Source organism: Alosa sapidissima, chromosome 3 (genome assembly GCF_018492685.1).
Source record: "Alosa sapidissima isolate fAloSap1 chromosome 3, fAloSap1.pri, whole genome shotgun sequence".
NCBI classification, from domain to species: domain Eukaryota; kingdom Metazoa; phylum Chordata; class Actinopteri; order Clupeiformes; family Clupeidae; genus Alosa; species Alosa sapidissima.
The window spans coordinates 24,242,974-24,264,003 of record NC_055959.1 but is presented as its reverse complement, the minus strand read 5'-3'; the positions used below and the strand labels follow the sequence as shown (position 1 = coordinate 24,264,003).

General features: G+C 46.0%; 2 protein-coding genes across 3 annotated transcripts; both read right to left on the bottom strand.

Annotated features, from left to right (window-relative positions):
* Positions 1 to 767: 767 nt before the first annotated feature.
* On the bottom strand, positions 768 to 9,355 carry scaf1 (SR-related CTD-associated factor 1). 2 transcript variants are annotated; one of them, XM_042084818.1, is made up of 10 exons: positions 9,181 to 9,355; positions 8,272 to 8,319; positions 8,042 to 8,179; positions 7,806 to 7,882; positions 7,445 to 7,548; positions 3,559 to 7,341; positions 2,957 to 3,039; positions 2,562 to 2,870; positions 1,847 to 1,975; positions 768 to 1,457 (listed from the first exon to the last, which is right to left on the bottom strand). In XM_042084818.1, the coding sequence occupies exons 2-10, from the start codon at positions 8,317 to 8,319 to the stop codon at positions 1,302 to 1,304; spliced, it is 4,827 nt and encodes a 1,608-aa protein (XP_041940752.1). In that variant the 5' UTR covers positions 9,181 to 9,355; the 3' UTR covers positions 768 to 1,301. The 2 variants fall into 2 exon arrangements, with proteins under 2 accessions (XP_041940752.1, XP_041940751.1); XM_042084817.1 differs by having other exon boundaries at positions 9,192 to 9,355.
* A 2,845-nt stretch (positions 9,356 to 12,200) lies between these two features.
* On the bottom strand, positions 12,201 to 13,194 carry LOC121704538 (insulin). The gene is made up of 2 exons (XM_042084823.1): positions 12,903 to 13,194; positions 12,201 to 12,605 (listed from the first exon to the last, which is right to left on the bottom strand). The coding sequence occupies exons 1-2, from the start codon at positions 13,192 to 13,194 to the stop codon at positions 12,448 to 12,450; spliced, it is 450 nt and encodes a 149-aa protein (XP_041940757.1). The 3' UTR covers positions 12,201 to 12,447.
* Between the last annotated feature and the right edge of the window lie 7,836 nt (positions 13,195 to 21,030).

The window sequence follows — 21,030 nt, the reverse complement described above, 5'->3', positions numbered from 1 at the left end:
AGTTGTATTCACTCACACTTAGTTATTAAATGTCCAAGAGTCATGGTCAATGCAGATATGCCTCTAAGAGCAGAGAACCTACTGATGGTGCTGTATGAGAAACTATGGTCATCAAACCTATTTTCCAAGAAGACCATTATTTTTAACTGTTAACTCTGCAATTGTCAAACACCTTTCGAGATATTTACAGTTCCCTTACACACAGCAGGACGGAAATGCAGTTTTCTGCTTACCGACTTCTCCAAATAATTTAATAGCAACAAAATGTCTGTAAATAAACCCTTTAAAAAAAAAAAAAAACTATAACATCACACAATCATTTCATATTATTTCATCATATCTCTCAGAGAGCTGTGACAGACCATTTGAGACTTAATCTGTGGTGAAACTAGACCATTTTACCAGTGAGCTCTTCAGTGCGGTAACTTGTCCTGGTTTGTTTTCGAGGGGAGACACAGTCAAGCGGTTCCACTTACAGCTTTTGTCTTTGAGCAGCTGAGCTGAAAATGACAAGAGAACTTCTCTCCGCAGCGTCTTGTTAGCATGAATAATGGATTGAAAATCGCTCCCAACATCCATCACACTGGATAAAATTAGAGGTCAACTTACCCACCACACCAAGTGAAAACCCAGGACCAAATTAAATAAATAACAATGGTGAAGGAGAACATAAACAAAGGTATTCATGAAAAAAAGATGGGAGAATAGTGTATGTGTACATGCGAATGTGCGGCGCAGGCCTTCAAAGACTCCATGACACAACCGGCAACGTTGTCAAATGTCTATATTTAGATATTTAATCCATTCATCCACGTCCACACTCACATAGAGCAACGACCATGCAGGCCAAACTGCACACCATTCCAGATGCGAGACACCACCATCGTAGTAGTGTCCTTACAGTATGTACAGGTTTAGGGTGTTTAATATGATGTAACCGTGTGTAGGGGTGCAAGTTTAACCTCTCTTAACAATGTCTGTTTCGTATCACATACATAATGTTTATCTGACTTTTTTTTTTCCCCGCTCCTACTCATAGGTCTGTACAGCAAGAAATGTTAAACAAAGAGGCGGGGGGGGGGGGGGGCATTTGTGTACATATTGAGGGGAATTCATAACGAACAAAATGTCACTCAGTGGCCCTGAAGGGCCCAAACACGTGCAGGATAAAAAGGCAGTCTATGACTGGTGTAGCCAATCAGCATCAAGAGCCAGGCAAGGAGGGGGGGGGGTGAGTAGGCAAGGGGACAAGGGGGGGGGGGGGGGTCTCTCTCTCTCAGTCAATCATGTCCAGCGTCCGATCACGGGGAATGCATGGCGCCGGAGTCCCGGTCGCCATCGCGCTCGTCGTCCATCTTTCGGCCATGCTTACGGAAGTATTTGTAGCGCTGCACGTAGAGCTTGACCAGGTTGCTCACTTTAACTGGGTTGATCTCGCCTGTCCGGCTGTGGCAGATCTGGAAGAGGAGAGAACAGATTAGTCAAAGGATACAGTACATTTCGCTTTGTGTGGTGTGTGTAATATGGTGTGTACGTGTGTGTGTGTGTGTAAGCATGTTTGCCTGCCTGCCTGCCTGCGTGTGCTAATGTTAATGTTTTTAAATTGTCCTAAAAATTGTTGAGAACTGCTCTAAAACTTAAACTGTTTACTATGTTGTTAGTCGCTTTGGCTAAAAAGCGTCAGCCAAATGTAATGTAATGTAATGTAATGTAATGTGTGCGTGCATGTGTGTGTTGTTATGTGATGTAACGTGGTGTGTATGTGTGATGTGTCTGAGTGTACACATGTTTGTCTGCCTGCGTGTTTGTGAGTGAGTGAGGTCAGTCAGGGGGCAGGGGTTGCTACCTTGTGTACAGCTTTCCTCAGGATGTCCTTGTATTCGTCCTTATTGATGTCCTTGCGCTGATAATATGGCTTGATGGCCAGCTTGACCTCCTCCACCGCACGCTCCTGTGTGTGCAGCTTCTTCAGGTACTGAGAACAAGAGAGGGGGGAGTTACTAGCTAGGTTTCCATCCAACATGTGCATTTTGACCATTTGAAATAAGAAATGCTGACTGGAAACACTTGAAATGCTTATTCAATATTGCAATGCGCATGGACATTTGATTCACTTCATTTGATTCGGACAAGGGATAACAATTACATTTGATGGAAACAATTTATTCACATATAATAAATCTCATACTCTACATTTCTTGCGTGTTTTCATAAACTTTTTACCTGATGACCTTACATTTTAATCCCAGAGCTCATCAGAAGCATTCCCTACATTAGGAGAATGTCCACTTTTAACTTGCGTAACACAGTGGATGAAAATGCACGCAAATGTGCATATTCTTGGGCTGAATTTTTATGATTGCACATAGTATATGCGAATGAGCAGAATGGAAACCAAGCTAATATATTTTAATAAATCTAAGTTCAAAATATTTTTTCCCTTTTGGTTAACACTGTCTATCCACACCCTTACTGTGCATCTCCTCTGCTTTCTCAACACCAATACCAAGTATGAAGACCAGTGGCTTAGGAGTTTCTTGAGATTTTAGAGATGTGCATACCTTGTCGGGATCTTTACTGTCCCCATCCCAGGCTCCTTCACTCGTTCCTCCCATCCCTGGAGGCAAACTGGGAGGGGGTGGAGTTTGTGCACATCCACCACCCAATGAAAGCCCAGGTAGCAGATGTGTGGGAGGAGTTTTGGTGCATCCAACCAGTGGGAGAGAGCTGTGAAGAATGAACTGTGCTGGATTGGGACCAGAGGATTGGGCCAGTGAAGATAGAGGAGGGGCTTGGGATGAGGAGGAAGAGGTGGAGGAAGAGGAGGGGGCGTGCTGCTGGGCCTGGTTCTGGTTGGCCTGTGAGAGAATCTAGTGAAATAAAAAAAAAAGACAATAGTGTCAGTAAACACACTAAACACACACTAGCTGCATAAATACATCCTCTGTAGGCTTACCTGACTTGTGGCTTGAATGAACTCATGTGCTTTGGCGCGGCTGGCGATATTGGCCTCCTCCATCTTAAACAGGAGTGCAGTTACTGGAGTAAATAGAAAAAAAAAATGAGACAATTTAAATTTTTAGATTTAGATTTTAGACACTTGATTAATATCCTGACAGAAATGAGGACTCGTTGACTTAACCCATCTGTTGGCAGTGAACGAACGCTTGTGAGCGTGCACCGACACACACACACCCTAGGAACAGCGAGCAATGGCATACACACACTAGCAGTAGTGAGCATACACAGCCCCAGCACTGTGGCCAGCCACTTCAGCCATAGTGTCCATCATTCCTCTGCCGAGCTCACATGTGAGATCATATGACAGTCAAAAACCTGTCTGGCATAGCAAATATTCCAAATGTGTAGCCCACAATATCATTAACATTCTTTAGGGAAACAAGACACTTCAGCAACAAATACTCTAGCATTTTGTTATAGCCAGTGAATACTTAAGGTTGCTTTTTTTTTTTTTAGCTCTACTGTGCTCGTGGCAGGGGGGAAATGGCCACAAACTGAGGTACTGTTTGGGAGGAAGGACGGAAGGGAGTTACTCACAGGCTAACACACCCCCTGCAGTGCAGTCCACTCCCGTCTGCAGACTCCAGGGCAGTGGGGGGGCCACGGGTGGAGGTGGGGGAGGCGGCGGGGGCTTGCCCACTGACGACGACGACACGGACGAGAACGACGACGAGGGGTCAGCGGCTGAGGGTGGCAGGGAGAGTGGGAGCGAGGGAGCCGCCGAGCCCGACGAGGTGGAGCAGGGGGGCGAGGTCTTCTGCTCGTCCAAGAGAAGGGGCTTGGCGCCGGGGGCCGACTGGGCAGCACTGCCCCCGGCCGAAGTGGAGAGGAGCGTGGGGGGCGGCGGGCTGGCCGGGGCCGGCGGTCCGCTCTGGGACTCCTCTGGCAAGAAGGAGGGCTCGGGGGTCTTGCAGCTGCTGTCCACTGTCTGCGAGTCCGGGCTGGAGTCGCGGGCGTCCCGGGACGGCAGTGGCAGGGAGAGGGGCGGCGTGTGCGGGGGCGAGGAGGAGGGCGGCAGCGCGCTGGTGGAGGAGGAGGAGGATGAGGAGGAGGAGGAAGGGGTGGGGGCCGGCAGCAAGGCGGGCGGGCTGGAGGGTTTGGGCAGCGAGCCTCCCGCTGGCGGGGCTTTGGCCTCTCCGCTGCCAGCGGCGCCGCTCTTGTCACGGAGCTTCTTCCCCGGGCGCCGGCGCCGCTTGGCCACCGAGGAGGAGCACGGGGAGGAGGTGGAGGAGGAGGTGCTGGAGGTGGGGGTGGCCTTCTTGGCCTTGAGGAGAGTGGGGCTGGCCACGCTGGCTGGACCCAGGACGTTTCTCTGCTGCGACTGCTGCTGCCCGCCGGCCTTACCGGGGTCCTTACCACCCCCGCCGCGTGACTGCAGAGACAGAGGTTCCGAGCACGGCTTCAGGAACGGCGAGCGGCTCTCGTTGTCCCGTCGGAACACCACGGCGATGGAGCCGCCCACCACAGAGGACGAGCCACCGCCGCCCACTCCAGCCACCCCGCTTGGGCCCATGCGGTCCATGGCCAGCTTCCCAGCAGACCCTGGGGCGGCAGCCGTGCCCGTGGTGCTGCTCACCCCCTCCCGCACCAGCACCGACACCTTGGACTGCAGCTTGGCCTTCTTGCTGCCTGGCTTCTTGGAGTGACCCGAGCGGCCAGACTCCTTCTTGGCCCCCTTTTCCCGCTCCTTCTCCTTCTTCTTCCTGGTACGTTTGGCTGAGGAAGCAGCGGTCAGCGGCAGGGATGGCGCGAGGGCGCCCGTGGGCGAGAGGGGCGGAGACGATGACGAGGTCAGGTGTTTGCTTTTGGCTTTGGCGCGGAGCGATGCAGACTCCGACGGCTGGCTGGCTTTCTTGCCGGAGGCGTGCGACTTCTTCTTGTCCCGGCGGCCGGAGACTTTGGCCGGCGGGCTGCTGCTCTTGGGAGGTGGGGATGGCGGGGGCTCAGGTGACCGTGGCAATAGCGGAGAGTCCTCCAGCGAGGGGTAGTCCGAGTCCAGCGCCTCGCCGTCCAGCGACAGCATGTCCGCCTCCTGCCGCTCGGAAAAGCGGTCCGACTCGTAGCCGTGGTAGAGCATAGGTGAGAGGGAGGCGTGGCGTGAGCGACTGCGCCGTCTCCTCGAGCGCTCCTCCTCCTCCTGCTCTTCCTCGTCGGAGCGCCTTCTCCTCTTCCTCTTCCGCTTGTGAGACAGGCCCGAGGCCGGGCTGAGGGACGACCGCTGGCCTTGCCCCGGTGACCCCGGCACGGTCGTTGTGGTGGTCGTCGTGGTGACTGTGATGGTGCGCTTGATGGCGAACAGATCGGACCCGTTCAGATCCTGGATGGACGGCGGCACGACTGGCCGTCCGTCTCTCCTATTGTCCCTCTCTCGGTCCCGGTGTCTGTCCGGCTCCCGCGTGTCCTCCCGCCTCTCTCTGCTGCTCTTGGACCGCTTCATGCTGCCCCTCTCCCGGCTGCTGGAGCCCTGCTCCCCATCCTCCCGCTCTCTCTTTACCCTGCTCTTCCCTCGGGAGTCTCTGCTGCGGTCCCTTTCCCGGTCACTTCTGCCCCTTTCCCGGTCTCTGTCTCGACCTCTGTCCCTCTCCTTCTCCCGGTCTCTAGTTCTATCTCGGTCTCGGTCTTGGTCCCGTTCACGATCCCGCTCTCGTTGTCTCTCCCTCTCTCGCTCCCGGTCTCGCTCTCCATCTCTCTCCCTCTCCCTGTCCCTGTGGTGATCATCCGAATGGCTGGACCAGGACCGCCGCCTCGAGTGTGTGTGTCGGGCTGCGGAATTCTGGGAAGCCTCCGGGCTGCTATGCTTTCTCCTCTTCCTCTTGCGGCTGGAGCTCCTACTGCTCCTCCTCGTCCTCTCGTCCTTCTGCCTCTCCTCCTTCTCGCTCCTCCTCTCCCGCTCTCTCTCCTTCCGCTCCCGGCTGCCCTCTTTCTCCTCCTTCCTCTTCTTCCTTTTCTCCTTCTCTATGGCCTTAGTCTCCTTCAGCTTGCGCCGCTCGCGCTCCCGGGAGCTCTTGGAGGGCTTCCGGCTCTTCTCGCGGTCAGTCGAGAGGGAGAGGGAGGGGGAGGCTGGAGGCGAGGGTGATGGCATGGCGACAGTGGGGGGCATTGGAGACGGCAGCGGGAGTGGAGGTGTCAGAGTAACGGACACGGGGCAGGAGCGGAAGCGCTCCTTCCTGCGGCTGGTCAGCTTCCTCCGCAGGTCCCCGACGCCCACCACTGGCGGTGGAGGCTCCTGCTCCCAGGTGGCCTCCGTACAGACGGACACGAAGCCGTCGCCCTCCATGACCCGCAGGATGCGCTCAGTCTTCATCCCCATGCCGAGCCCGAGCCCCGGGAGCCCGCCGTGCGCATCGTCCACCACCGCCGCCCGCTCCCGCCACCTGTCCTTGTCGCCAGCGGCCCCCACAATCTCGCCCTCCTCGATCTCCGAGTGCTCCGAGTCCTCTCTCCGCTCGCGCATCCGCCGCTGCTCCCGCCCACCGTCCCGGAGTGACCGCCTCCTCTGGGGCGGCTGCGGGCTGTAGGTCACGACAGGTGCCGGAGGGGTTGGGCTGGAGCAGGGGGAGGGAGCCGAAGCCGAGGTTGCTGCTGCAGCTGTCGCCTCCGTCGAGTCTGGAGGGGACCCCTGCGAGACGTCCAGCCCCTCCGTCTCAATGTCGTTCATCTGGTTCACAGCGTTGCCATTGGGGCTTCCCAGTGGCCCCTCTCCTTCCGAGCCTCTCTCGTCGCGCTCCTCCGAGGCTGGGGAGCCTGTTGGCTGGAAGGGGTCATATTTATCCTCCTCATCGTCCTCCTCTTCCTCCAGGGGTTTTGGCCGCTCTTGCTCCGTTTCTCCGTCCGTGGGCTGGAAGGGGTCGTAGATCTCCGTCTCGGAAGCTTCTCTTTGAGAGTCGCCATCCGGTTGCGTGGGAGGGCCCAGGCGATGGAACATGGGATTGGAGGAGAAGGGGCGCGGGTCATTGAGTGAGTGGGAAGGGCCCAGGGAGGAAGAGGTAGAGGATACCACGTCACCTGTCGCATTGGTGATTCCACCGGCGCCCGAGTGGCCTCTGTCATCAGTGTCATGGTAACCAGTGCCGGCTCCCCCGGGTGATGAAGAGGATGATGACGGTAAGGAGGAAGGTGATGATGGAGGGGAAGAAGGGGAGGAGGGGGAGCTGGAGGGTGAGGAGGGCAGCGGGCTCTTGGCAAGGGCAGATGTAGGCCTCATCCTCGGGCCAGGGGCTGGAGTGGAGCCTGTGACCCGAGGAGAAGGAGCAAATGAGGGGCAGCCCAGCATCAGAAGCTCCTTCATCAGTCTGGAGTGGGGGTGAGAGGAGTGAAGGCCTGAGGGTGAAAGAGAGAAAAATACTGGTTTAGCAGGAGGTCAAGCAGCCAACATATTTCCAGAGTTTTATGATTGGGCAGTTTGGGGAAAATAAGAGGTTACCAATCTTCCGGTTGCCAGCAAACGGGGCCAAGGATGACAGAAAAGCAAGGGTTGATCCTTCTTCTACCTGCACCTCTGCAGTAAGCTCTACTTCAATGTCACCACTGTGGCACAATGAGGCATCACAAGACATTAAGCCACTTCATTCTTAATAACATATTCATTTACCCTTATATTGACATGTTCAGTTAATGTAACCCATTTAAATAACTATTTTTGAATAATTTACTCAGAATTTTACACAGCTAGCCAAACAGAACTATCTAACTAACTAACTAGCTTCCCTGATGGTTACAGTGTCTCAATACCAACTTATTACACTGAGCAATTCATATTGTTGTTGTCTTCTCTATGCAGTCACCTGTCAACCAGCTGTAACGATGAGGACTGTGCAGGGATCCAAAAGGACGGGGTCTCTATGGCAACCACGGAAGCACCCTGTGAACGAGAAACAAAGACCATCATAACATTGGCAAGAGAAGGGCACAAATAAAGCGAAAGATCAGTGTTTTATTACAAACTGTGGTTTTATCAGAGTTGGTCTGCAAACAAACACACGCTGTGCAGACAGTGATTCTCTAAAGATTTGATCCTTACCAGTTCACTAGGTTCGTCAACTAGGATCTCTCCAGTTTCTTGGTTACATCTCAAGGCCGTTTTGCTTCTCCTCTGAGAGTTATGTTCTTCATCCTCATTTCCTTCCTTTTCAGTACATTCTTTGTTCTCCTCTCCTGTCTGGTCGAAAACATAATTGTGCAAAATTTCAAGTACAATATCAATTCCTATATTACACTGGTCACCAAAATGCAACTAATACAGACCCTTACCTTTGGTTCGGGGAGGCCAGCCCCTTTATACTCTTCATCTGTCCCCATCTGGTGATAATAATGCCACTGTTAGCACATATCATTTCAACCATCTGGATTCATTCAAGACACATGAGTCATCGTCTATCATTAATATCAGTACAATTGCAATTAGTCTGGAGCGGAATTTGTGGTCTATAGATGAGCATGCTATAATCAGGGAATGATTCATTGTACTGGTGCAGCTAAAGTCGAAGATAACATAGGACAAATTGGAAACCGACGGCTGATCAACAACACGAGTAGCGCAATAGTTATGTGGACCACTGCCTAGGTCAGCAGATAAGCTAACATGACACAGTGACCAAATCACCGCGCATATCAAAACACTAACGATAGGTTATAGGATAACCACTACTCGGGTAACGTTGTGTTGGTCAGATTGCCACATTAAGGTAGGCTACATCTTGACGTGTGAGATACAACCACGACACACATCGAACGTTCATACTGGAGAAACAATTTAATGCTGCACAACCAAGTCGTAACGCAGAAACTCAAATTATCTAGCTAGCTGTCTCTGATTACAGAGCTAACCTGATGTTGATTTATGGTGCTAGATTATTTAGCGTGCTAGATAGAAGGCTATCCAACACAGACAACATTTCAGTAACTTACAATGCGATGACTCGCGATGCTTCATAGTTCTATGCATGTGTCAAAAACATACAACAGACTTGCATCTAATCACGGTGCAACAAAATGTCGAGCATTAACCAGTTAATTAGGCAACCATGTGCACCCGTAAAATGGTCGGCTAACGTTAGCTAAATGTCTACACATGATGAATTACAAATCGTATTCAATTTTAGCTTGCTAGCTATGCAGGCTATGTTAGCTAACCTGTAGAGAATACAAATGCATGCTTGCCTTAACGTTACCTTTATCGTTGGAGTTCAAGCTGGATAACTAACTTGGAAAGAGCTCAATCTGCAAAACTAGCATTAAAATATTTCCATAAAACCTAAAAGGTTTTTAAAAGCATTAAAGATTTCACATTTCTGAACACAATAAAAGGCCCTGCCCATCCATGTCCGCCATTTTACTTCCCCCACCAAACTGAAACCGGCAACCAATGGTTCATGGGAAGTGTTGTTTTTTGATTAGCCCAGGCCCAGGGACTTCAATGCACCTTCACCACTGATTTAGGATAATAATACTGCATTGCTTTAGTTCCACAGAGGCCACCTCTGACAGTAGTTGAACCACTACACTGCAATGTCGATAGGCTGCCAGGTGCTGTAGAAGGAAATATTAAAGAGGCTCAGGTGAGTACTTAGGCTAAAACCAATTTTGATTTCTAGCAAACCCATCTTCCTTGTTGAGCAGACTACATTTGTCTGAGAATGTATTTTGATTCAGTCACAATTCATCTGCATGACTTAGGCCTAGGCTACATATTGACATAGGCCTATTTATTGACCAACAGATTGACATATAATCTAGGCCTATATTTAATTAGATATATATTTATTGACCAATAGCCTACAGGATACCCGTGGAGTCTTAAAAGTATTGGAAAAGTCTTAAATCTAATATTGTCAAATAAAGGCTTTGTAAAATTTCGTTTAGGCCAACAAAGTCTTGAATTCCATTCATAAGGTCAATTAATTTCCTTAGAGACCATTTTGTCGGCCTACATCCCAAGGGGAAAATATGCATCTCTTCTTTTTGTGAAACTTGTGTTCACGGTTCTTATCCCTCAGTCATTCACACCATTCTAAAGTGAAAGTGTATGTGCAAGTGTAGGTGCGTCTGAAATGTCAGCTTGAAAGATATAATATGGGGATGTCACAGGTGGGATAGCTGAAACTTTGTATAAGCCTATGTTTTAAATGTGCCTTTGTGTCAGATAAACTTGTGTCCGGAGTTTTGGTCAACACCGTCAGATGAAATAAATCAGGAATAATTGTGGGCAGCTAAAATACAGAGGAGCCCTTTAGCACTTCCTAGTTCTTCTTCATGTCATGATACCTTTCTAGCTCTGGTAAGTTTTTCATATCTTGTGTATTTAATATCCATCTATTACCTGGATGTCAAAAGTGTGTCATCACCGAAATGAGCAAAATGCAACATTTGTGAAAAATGTTCTGTAATAAAGGATTAATTTAAGAAGATTATGGAAGTCACAGGCAAGGCAACAGATATGCTATACAAATTCCTGTAAGAAATACATGCGATATAAGAGGAAATATAGCATTTTGTCAACTCCGTCAGATGTCAACACCATCAGAATTAGTTTAGGCTAAATCTGCTTTCACTTTGACATTAAAGAGGTTTTTTTTTGTAATTTATAAAAAGGGACAAATTAAATGGATCAAGATTCTGCAGAGAGGATCATTGGAGCTGACCTTCCCTCCATCCAGGACCTGTACCAATCAAGGGTTAGGAAAAGGGCAGCAAAAATCTCTACAGACCCCTCACATCCTGGTCACACAAACTGTTCAGCCTCCTTCCCTCTGGTAGACGATACAGGGCAGTGTTCGCTAAAACCAGCCGACACAAAGACAGCTTCTTGATTCCATTTCTAAAAGCAGTAAAGGGGGAAACATATAATTTATAGGCACTGTATATCTGCCAAGGTGATGGCAAGGTGATTTCATTGAAGAGGAGTTGCCTGTCTATTCTTGGTATTTGTGAGGGTTCAATATTCCTCCGTTGACAGGGTGTTGAGTTTAGGGCTGTGGCAGCAGCCCTGTGGTGTTCCTGTGCTGATTGTGAGCAGAGAGTATCTAGGTGCCGTTTTTGAGTTCTGATGCATTCCCATCTTTCTGGCATATTTAGACATGTAGTATTACCCATTATATTTCTAATGAACATGCACTAGGCCCCTGAATTAATGTTTTTGACTATATGTAATTTACCATTTAACACCTAGGCTAGTCCAAGGTGCCCCTGTTGTGCCTCATTCTCTCTGAATGAACAAAGTTCATGTTCATCTTTCTCCTCGTATTTTCAATGGGACAGGAGGAATACATTTACTGTTATGTCCATATCCACTTATTTGTATTCATTATTTCTGTGCTTCAACCAGTTTCTGATGTTTGGTCTCCTCTTAAATAAGAGAAAAAAATGAGTGGTTTTTTACCAAGACAGGAGATAAATGATCTTTTCTCTACCCATAAATTCTTTGTTCAATGCAAGGAAACAAGATTTATATTTGAGGAACATTAAAAAACGCACAAATATCATGAGAAACCCACTGATTATACAGCGATTTGTCAGAAATTTATTGTGCATCACAATATTTAGCATGAGTGTAGCATGAGATGAAATCTGTAGTCCATAATAATGTTTTGACTTTATATTGTTTCCTTCACCCAAAAGCTGCCATCTTTGCCCATATAAAGAGATCCGGATCTCTTTATATGGGCTAAGATGGCAGACGGCAGAGGTCTAGCCAGACCATGGAGGTATATAGAACTGGAGAGAGGGAGGAAGTGCTCCATTCATTTCAATGGCTGATGCTAGTTAATTCAGCTAAAATATCCTTAACTGACTGCCACTATCTTTAAAAAGATCTTGTCTAGTGTGCTAACCTTACAGTTGACCACAAATTATGTCCATGTGGATCGGTTGATCCTCCCAGCTTGGAAACCTTGCCAATCCACATAAACAACATTGTGTCCACCAGTAATATGGCAGTTAATTGGCTTGTTTGTGAAAATGTGGTCGGCAGCATAGATATCAGAAAGCTAGATAGGCCTACCGCATTGTCCGTCGAGTTCTATTGGTAAACGCGGCCGCCATATTGCTGGGGGCAACACCTTTACTGTACTGTACTGCAACACTTGCTGGCAATCTGAGACACCTGTCTGATTTCCAATCAGAGACACGTTTCTCCATTGGCCTCTAGTGATTGTTGCCCCCACCAAGATGGCTGTGCTATTTACGTACGTTCTGGAGCCCAATGCGGTATCTAGCTTTCTAATACCTATGGTCGGCAGTGTCGGACGCCATTTTTAAAGATGGTGGCGGGCAACCATAATTGACCCCCTGGGCATGACACTTTATAACAAAGGTTAGTTTGACTCCCTCTCGATGTTTCTATACATTTTGTGGTTTGTGACATTCTAAATACTGTTTTTTGGCAAGAATCAGCAGGCTTAGCCATGACAATCGGAGTATGAACAGTTCTTATGTATTGTTACAGTAATTCTCCAGGTCATAGAAGTCACAGTAAAAGTGACAGCACTGTTCGACAATGCCTCTTTTTGATACAGTGGGTCCTCCTCTGCTATTGGCCTGGGCCACTCTGGTCTTTTCAACAGAAGGAACATTGTCCATCATGATACCTGCAAATAGAAATACTTTTGAAATACTCAATTTCACTACTCACACATACACCACTTTTGAGAACACACACAGTCATACAAACCTTATAATGAATACAGAACTGACATAAACTACATTTCCCATTTTCTGTCTATCTATTCAGGACAGTATAACCTTGCATAAGCCTCCCACCAGCCACATTCTTATTCTGTCTCTCTCTCTCTCTCTCTCTCCTCTCTCTCTCTGTCACTCTCTTTCTCTTGTTCTTTTACTCTCCTCTCCCCCTTCAAGGTTTTTGTTTCCATGTTGTCTCTTACGTATGTCTTCTTCTCTGACCCGTCGTCCTGGCTGGTAGAAGAGCCCCCTGTCACCGCAGACAAACAGCAGGGCGTCCACCAGGTGCACCCCGCACAGCCGGCGAGCCCGGAGGGAGACCGCGAATGCGTGAGGGGAGCCTGGCGCCAGAGACACGCAGCAGAGCAGCAGCAACAGAGCACTGAGACCGGACATTCTTCCTCCAGCCGCTGGCACAGGGGGTAGTTCCATAGATTGAACACATACATGAATAAGCGTCAAAAGACAGAAGTTCAGTTGTGCAGTGAACTTCATTCAGTGGTAAATACTAGATTAGAATATAATTTTACAGGAAATTTAGTTCATCAGAAATGTTCAAAGCGTCATTAACTTGGACTTTACTACAGAGGAAGATTTAGGAGGAAAGTCAATAGAAATACAGAGCTGAAAGAGATATAGAGCATTTCAATGTGACGGGCATGAACGGTTCTTACCTGGATGCTACACCACTGATTTTGAGGTTGTCGTTGGTCCCTCTTGTGTGTGTTCGGCAATACTGGAGTGCAGATATATAATCCTGGTGTGTCCCCCCCCCTCCTCCCTCTCTCTCTGTCACAAAATGCACTCTGTCCAGCAATGTACTCTTGCTGAGCCACCGGCTATCTGTTTTGTTGTCTAATGTTTAATCACCCACTTTCCACCTGTATAATTACACCTCCCTCATATTCTTTCCACTATGATTTGTAATTACCCCCATTACATGGAATCCTCACTTGATTTGGCTTTCATCTGACTCCCCACCCAGACCTGGGCTCTGCTTCTGCTCTGAGTGCCAGCATCCCCCCTCAGAGCTCTTCTTTAGATGCTGACCAGAGCTCTAGAAAGACATAAATCAAATCCCAAAAACACCATCTTGCTCATCAAATCCATGATGTGGACTTACTCTCCTTCTCATTGGATGTGCAAATATAAGGAGATATATGGAATAACAATATTTTAATAGTAATTGTATGTCTGCACACAATGATGGCATAAAAAACAAGAGAGGCAGAAAACCAACCGTCACAAATTCTCAAAAAAAGTTCTGCCTGACTGGAATTTGTTCTAAAAAAAAAGTCAATACATGTTCTCCATTTTCTATATGGCTTTGATCAAGATGCACTTTTACTTGGTTCATACACGTATGCCATGTATGTGTGTGAGTGTATGCCATGTGTGTGTGTGAGTGTATGCCATGTGAGTGTATGCCATGTGTGTGTGTGAGTGTATGCCATGTATGTGTGTGAGTGTATGCCATGTATGTGTGTGAGTGTATGCCATGTGTGTGTGTGAGTGTATTTTATAAATACTGTGGCAACACACTTCTTCAGATCCTCCTATGTGTCCCTCTTCAGTAATGGCAGTCGAATCTCAATCACAATGGTGGCGTGTTATTGGAAATCACCTACGTGTGCATGTATGCAATATGCATTCAAACACAGACTCACACAAGACACAAAGAGGCATACATTCTGGCCATTCACAGAGAGAGAGAGAGAGAGAGAGAACGAGAGAGAGAGAGAGAGAGAGAGAGAGAGAGAGGCTTGTCTGCATTTTGCCTGTTAATGTTCCTATTGCTATAAATCATTTAATGATTTCATTAGTGATTACATCAATCACCCACCCCCCCCTTCATTATCTGTCATTAAATGAGCACTGCATCAGAAAAACTTAGAGGTAAGCTCTCATACACCTCAAATCACAAAAAGCAAAGACACAGAAAGAGAGAGAGAGAAAGAGATTGGTAGAGGATGTGAGAAAAAGTAATAAGCTCTGGCATTTCAGAGGTAGAAGAAATGACTAAGAAGCTGGAATCAATTGAAGAAAATTGGAAAGAGAACCTGCCGGGAGGACTGTTAACCCATTGATTTCTGTATCTAGTTCCTGTTCTGAACTGTATCAAGGTCTCACAAAACAGTATTGAGGCATGTATAGGCAATAAAATGATTAGCTAACCCATATCTGACAGGGACAAGGAGGTGGCAGTACCCTATCCCACCCATAGCATTCTATTTATATTTACAAAATGTACATACTGTATCGATAACTACCTTAGGCTATACCAATATTCTACTGCTCTTACAATGTTAATGCTATCTGTGACGAGTCCATGGAGTCCTCGTCAGCTTGGCACCTCTAATTAGTTAATTGTTAGGAGACCTGGTGTCCAGGGTATCTTTAAAAGGCACCCTGATGCATTGCGGGTAAGAGAGCGGGGCGTAGGGTTGCATGGCAGCGGCGGACCTCAGTCTGGGTTTTGGTATTCACTTCTTTCCTTTATTTAGCACCGCTACATTTACTCAGTGCATCCATACATTCACCTTAACCACTGACTCTACTGACATAGGGTTTTCTAACGATTTCTGTTTGTTACGTTAACTGTATATAGTATACTGTGTATACTACTCCATAGTCAACTGCACATATCTGTCTGTTAATACTGCACAAATACTTATTTTCAGTATTATAATGTTACTGTTAATACACAGTACTACCTGTACTACATACTGTACATATCTGTCTATTGTTCATACTGCATATACATATTTATTCTGCTTTTTATAATGTTACTGTTAATACACTGGACATGTTATTCCTACTGTAAACCATGCCAATTGCTTTGCCCGTGGCACTTTTCTGCTTTTTTGCACTTCTGGTTAGACGCTAACTGCATTTCATTGTCTCTGTAGGCCTACTTGTACTCTGCAATAACAACAAAGTTGAATCTAATCTAATCTAATTAAATCATAGCTAAAAGGGAGCTATATATGCTAACCAGTGGTGGGTAGAGTATACTGAAAATCTATACTCAAGTACAAGTACAATTACTTCCTTCAAAATCTACTTGAGTAAAAGTAAATATTCCAATCGGACAAACCTATAGTAAAAAAATATTATTATAGTTATTAAGTTACTCAAATTACAAGTTACTTTTCATTTTTCTATTGAAGTGCTTGGATCAGTGAAAAAGACATAACAGGCTCTATTTTGGCGATGTAAAACACATAGCAAATAGCTTAAATACATTTAGGGGTTTGTCCAGTCCACATTCGGGGTGGTTTTGTTATCAAACGTCAGGCACGTGGCGCAAAAAGGCGGCTCTTTTGTTTCTTAATCAGTCATGGGTGTGTTTTGGGCATAACAATCTTTAAACCAATCAGAATGACATTTGTCATTCCCTTTAACAGCAAGCAGCACAACTTCAAACAGCGCATCGGTATTGATACCGTCAGCAACGCATTTGAAGGAATCAAATTGAAACACAACTACCAAAGAAACACTAACCAGGCTGACAGAGGGAGAGGGAGAGAGAGAGAGAGAGAGAGAGAGAGAGAGAGAGAGAGAGACAATAACAATATGCATCAAACAAATGCATTACACTAAACATGTCATTTAACTTCAGCTCTGTGCATATGACAAAAGGCAAGAGCTTTGTAGGAACACAACTGCTAATGAAACACTAACCAGGCTGGTGGGGCGGGGGGGGGGGGGGGGGGGGGGGTTGGGGGGTTGTGGTGAGAGAGAAAATGGCAGAGAGAGGGAGAGAACGACCAGAACATGATAGCTAGAACAAGTTACCAACCATTACGTTTGGTTAAGCAATATACAAAATCCCATAAAAGGGGCGTGCGGAGACCTTTGAAGGGGCAGGGGCTCAAATTTTCAGCTCCTTCTCCCTCTGCTTTCACTTCCTGTCTTTAGTGGGCATCTTTGCACTGCAGAATATAATATCATGTTTTATAGAATATAATGCATACGAAAGCTAGAAAAGATACACACAATTTGAATGGTGTAAACTGGAACTTAAGTTTTACATTCCCTAGCCTATAAAGCTTTAATGATCTGAACCTGAGCTGGACATTTTTTTTGCATTTAAATTCTAGCATTATGCTATTTCAATGATGATGGTGGGACAGGCTATTATATGGTTTAGCAATTTGCAAAGTAGTCTAATGTACTGATAAACATTTTATACATTTTCATATTTATTCATTATGTATCAAGAACAATGGGTGTAAATAGCAGACAGAGCTGTAACACATTTTCCTCATTTCTCTCCTTGGTTCTGAAAATTCAATAGGAGTGCATCTACTGTAGGCCTACTGTAGCCAGGGCACAGACAGATAGGTATTTTCAGTTTTCATTAGGCTATTGTCTACACAGAGATCATAGGCTATAAGGCTACATCTTATATTGATTAAATTCAAAGCTAATTTTAATAACCTAGAAATCTAGACGCACCCTAGCGGCAGCAAATGTTATTGCTAGTCTGGCTTGTCAGGCTATAATTTTAATGTTCATCACAGTGAACTACCACCATTAGCAAGCTGGTGTCTTGCAGATTCACGTGCTGTGCGTGTGGCCACTGAGTGAAATTACGTGTAATGTAGCCCAGGGATGGATTACTGCACGGGCCTACCGGGCCCAGGCCCAGGGGCCCATGGGGTCAGGGGGCCCTGAAGCCCAAGGTTTTGCATGGAATCATTGCCTCAATATCAACAAATCAGGATGTAGGCTATGAATCTGATTAAATTTAGTATTGGCCATCCCCAAAATGCACCAGAATACAGGAAATCACATCAAACAAATTAAAAAATTTCTGCGGGAGGACCCCCAAACCCCCCCTCCCACATATGCGACAATTAGTGGGGGGCCCTTAATACATCTGGGCCCAGGGGGCCGAAAGTTCATAATCCGCCCATGATGTAGCCTACTGTAAACAGAGAACGACGTGTGAAGTTGGGTTAGTTAAACAATTACATGGCCTATGTTGTCGGCTTATGACGATTTAGAAAAGGTTTGCCTACTCTGTTTTATGAACTAGGTCTACTAACCTAAGCTACTATAACATAGTAGCCTAAACAGAATATGTTATGAACGTTCAGCCTTAGATTTTCGAAGCTGCCAGGTTATTGAAATGGATGGACCATGACATAGTTAAAACAGGTTTGATAGCCTACTTCATTAAACATGAAACAACTTTAAACATTTTATTCTCTATCTCTAAGGTGAATACTATTGCATGTTCAGATAGGCTAACTGCCAAGTGACCTTGCCGTGCTCCCAAACGTCTCCTGCAGCACTGTGCCTGCGTGCACCTTCTGAGAGTTCACTGAATGTATGACGTCACGGATTGGTGGCCGCAAGGCATTTCAATTAACACAAAATTTCTAATTTCACAAACTATTAATGAGACATTTTAGCGAATATTCACGTTGGAACTAGCGGAAGTATTACAACTAGATTCCTAGAGACAGCTAGAGCCCCTGTAGCCCCCCTTCTCTGCACGTGCCTGCCCATACAACATAATTGCTGCATTTACTCAGCAAGTTACATTCTGTTGTCAACCCTTCCTGAAGCATATATTCTACCAGTTATACCAGGGGACTCCAACATTTTTGGGAATGAGGGCCCAAAATCATATGGAGGGCTACTCATTTGAAACAGACCCTCACTCCTTTTCTTCAAGGGTAATCCTTCTAAATAATAGGCCTATGATTTTTACATTGAAGTTATCAACATTATGTAGGCCTATGAGACTATATATATTAAGCAACTGTATTTTTATCTGATTCTTCAATACTTCAATATCAATATGCAACACTACCAACATTTTGTTCAGTTTGTTCATTTCAAATATTTCCATGGGGAATCTAATTTTCTTTAAATGAAAAAAGCAATCTTTAATGCAATTAATGTGGTGAATGGGTACAGGTCTTTCCCTCCCTCTAGCTGCAGTGGCCAGGCATCCTGCTGTCCGATTGTCTGGCGCCTGGCTCTGGGGAGAGTGAGAGGGTGTCGACACAGACTCTGCCCTTCATGTTGAAGAAGCAGGGACAGGGAGAGAAAGGTAATTAGATGTACCGCATATAGCAGTACATAATGTGACTGCCGCTTAGTCCTGTACATCCTCTCCCCGAAACTAAATCACGCTTGTAAATTGTCTCCATCTATAGAGCCAGACCGATATGGGATTTTGAAGACCGATACCGATTTCGATATTTGAGTTTTTCAAAAAACGATAACCGATATATATCGGTCAATAGTTATTTTTAACACAACGTAATAATGTTCTCCCATAACAAGGTTCTGATCAAGGTGGGGCATTATGTATTTAAACAGGGCTAGGCCTAACTATCTAGTTTCCTAATAGGCCAACAGTAATTTATTTTTTCAAGAATTAAAAGAGTGTCAGGTCTTTGTTCTGTGATAACCACATTGCCACAATCTACATTGTTGTTTATATAGCCTACTTAATTACTCCATCCCTTTATGCAAGCAAACCTTTTTACAAGTATGACCAGATACTTTACTTTACTTTTAGTCTTTGTAGCCTAAACCATGCTCTTCCTTACTTGAAACACCTTTGTTGAAATGCAGCCTAAATGAAGGCTTAATATTAGTTTTTCCTTTACTGAGTTTAAAATTATTTATCGGCCGTTATAATTAGTGATACAGATAGTTTGGAAAATGCCTAATATCGGCCCGCCGATAAATCGGTTGGGCTCTAATCTCCTATTCCATCCTAGTCTTGCAACTTTTGTGTGTGCTTGTATGTGCGTGCCTGAGTGTGTGGATGTGAGTGTGTGTGTGTGTGCATGCATGTGTGTCTGTGCATGTGGATGTGAGTGTGTGTATGCGTGTAGGTGTGTGTGTGTGTGTGTGTGTGTGTTTGTGAGAGAGAGAGAGTGTGTCAGACAGTCCTGCCTGGTAGCTCCTCTCCTCATCATCATCTACCACATTGGTTCCCAAACTTTTTTTCTCGCGCACCACCACCTACATCCTGACTCGGCTCGCATACCCCCACCATCCGCCACACAAAAACGTAACACATTCTATTGATGCATTCCAGGCATCATGTTTAATTTAGCCGCCCTACATGATAACAAATAACAAAATCAAAATGTGCAACTGGTCTATGAGCTCTTACAGTAAAAAAACAGTGTGGAGAACAACATTATGAAACACAAAGAACAAAGAGAACATAGGCTTAAGATTTAAAAAAAAAAATCATTTTAAACACCTTTCCGACTTTGCCTTTTTTCATCTTGCGTAGGCCTACCCCCTAGTGGATGCTCATGTACCACCGGTTTACCACCATTTATTTTATGCACCCCTGGATGAAATTCGGAGTGCATGGGGGCTGCCTCAGTAGTAGGCTACCCAAACGAAGGTTCCCAAACGAACCAAAACGACCAAAAATAAAGTCTAGTGGGGCTACATGCCCACCAAGTTTCACACTAGCAGCGGTCATAATAAGTGTAAGAGTGTAGAGAGAAGGGGTGGGGAGTGGGGGGGAACACATTACTGTGTTCACTTGGGAAGAAAGACCACTCTTTTGATATGATCAAGATGTTATTCAAGTGGAGTGAGTAGGCCAGTTAAGAAGATTTATGTATCTTCTGACCATCTAAAAAAGTGCACATAAGATTAGGTCTAGTGACTGAATGAAAGAGTCATGTATAGGTATAGGCCTACTCGTGATGACGTTTACAATGTGAGGTGAGACCTAGACCTTGATGATTAAGCAGACCAGTGTTTCAGAGAGAAGGTTCCAGTTCTCTCTCTCTCTTTCTCTCTCTTTCTTCCTCTGTTCCTCATATACTTTCTGCACATGACCGGGTGCTGCAACAATATTTGCTACAATCATAAAGAAAATCATTTGAAAAGGTATCTGGAAGAAGAATTTGACACATCATAAGAAATGGCCATGATTTAGGAGGGTTCCATAGTTTTGCAGTGCAGTGCAGTGCAGTGCAGAATTCAGAATGGTGATTAGAATAGCAACAGTTGGGTCCAGCCCAAAAGAGCAACACCAGAGGGTGCTTCGGCGCCACTCTGTGGAAAAACAAGGAGCTGCAGCCAGGAGGTGCTTAAGTCAGAGGAGGACAGAAAGACTGACAGACCAATAGAAATACAGGGAATATGGAGGGGGGTGGGGGGCGTCATGAATGACAAGAGAAAAGAATTGTAAACAGAATAGAAAATGCACATGCCTGACCCAGCAAGAATACAGAGAAGAACACAGAAGAATACATAACCTTCAGAGATGGGAAATAGAGCAAAAGACTAGCTGTTACACAAATGAGAATATGTGAATGGTGTCCAGTG

Excerpts from the sequence above, each read along its gene's own strand:
- scaf1 (XM_042084818.1), bottom strand. The coding sequence starts at position 8,319 with ATGGGGACAGATGAAGAGTATAAAGGGGCTGGCCTCCCCGAACCAAAG. Across the intron at positions 7,549-7,805 it reads TCGTTACAGCTGGTTGACAG|TGGTGACATTGAAGTAGAGC; the intron begins GTGACTGCATAG and ends ATTGTGCCACAG. Across the intron at positions 1,976-2,561 it reads ACAGTAAAGATCCCGACAAG|TACCTGAAGAAGCTGCACAC; the intron begins GTATGCACATCT and ends TCTTGTTCTCAG.
- LOC121704538 (XM_042084823.1), bottom strand. The coding sequence starts at position 13,194 with ATGAAGTTCACTGCACAACTGAACTTCTGTCTTTTGACGCTTATTCAT. Across the intron at positions 12,606-12,902 it reads GGTCAGAGAAGAAGACATAC|GTATCATGATGGACAATGTT; the intron begins GTAAGAGACAAC and ends TTCTATTTGCAG.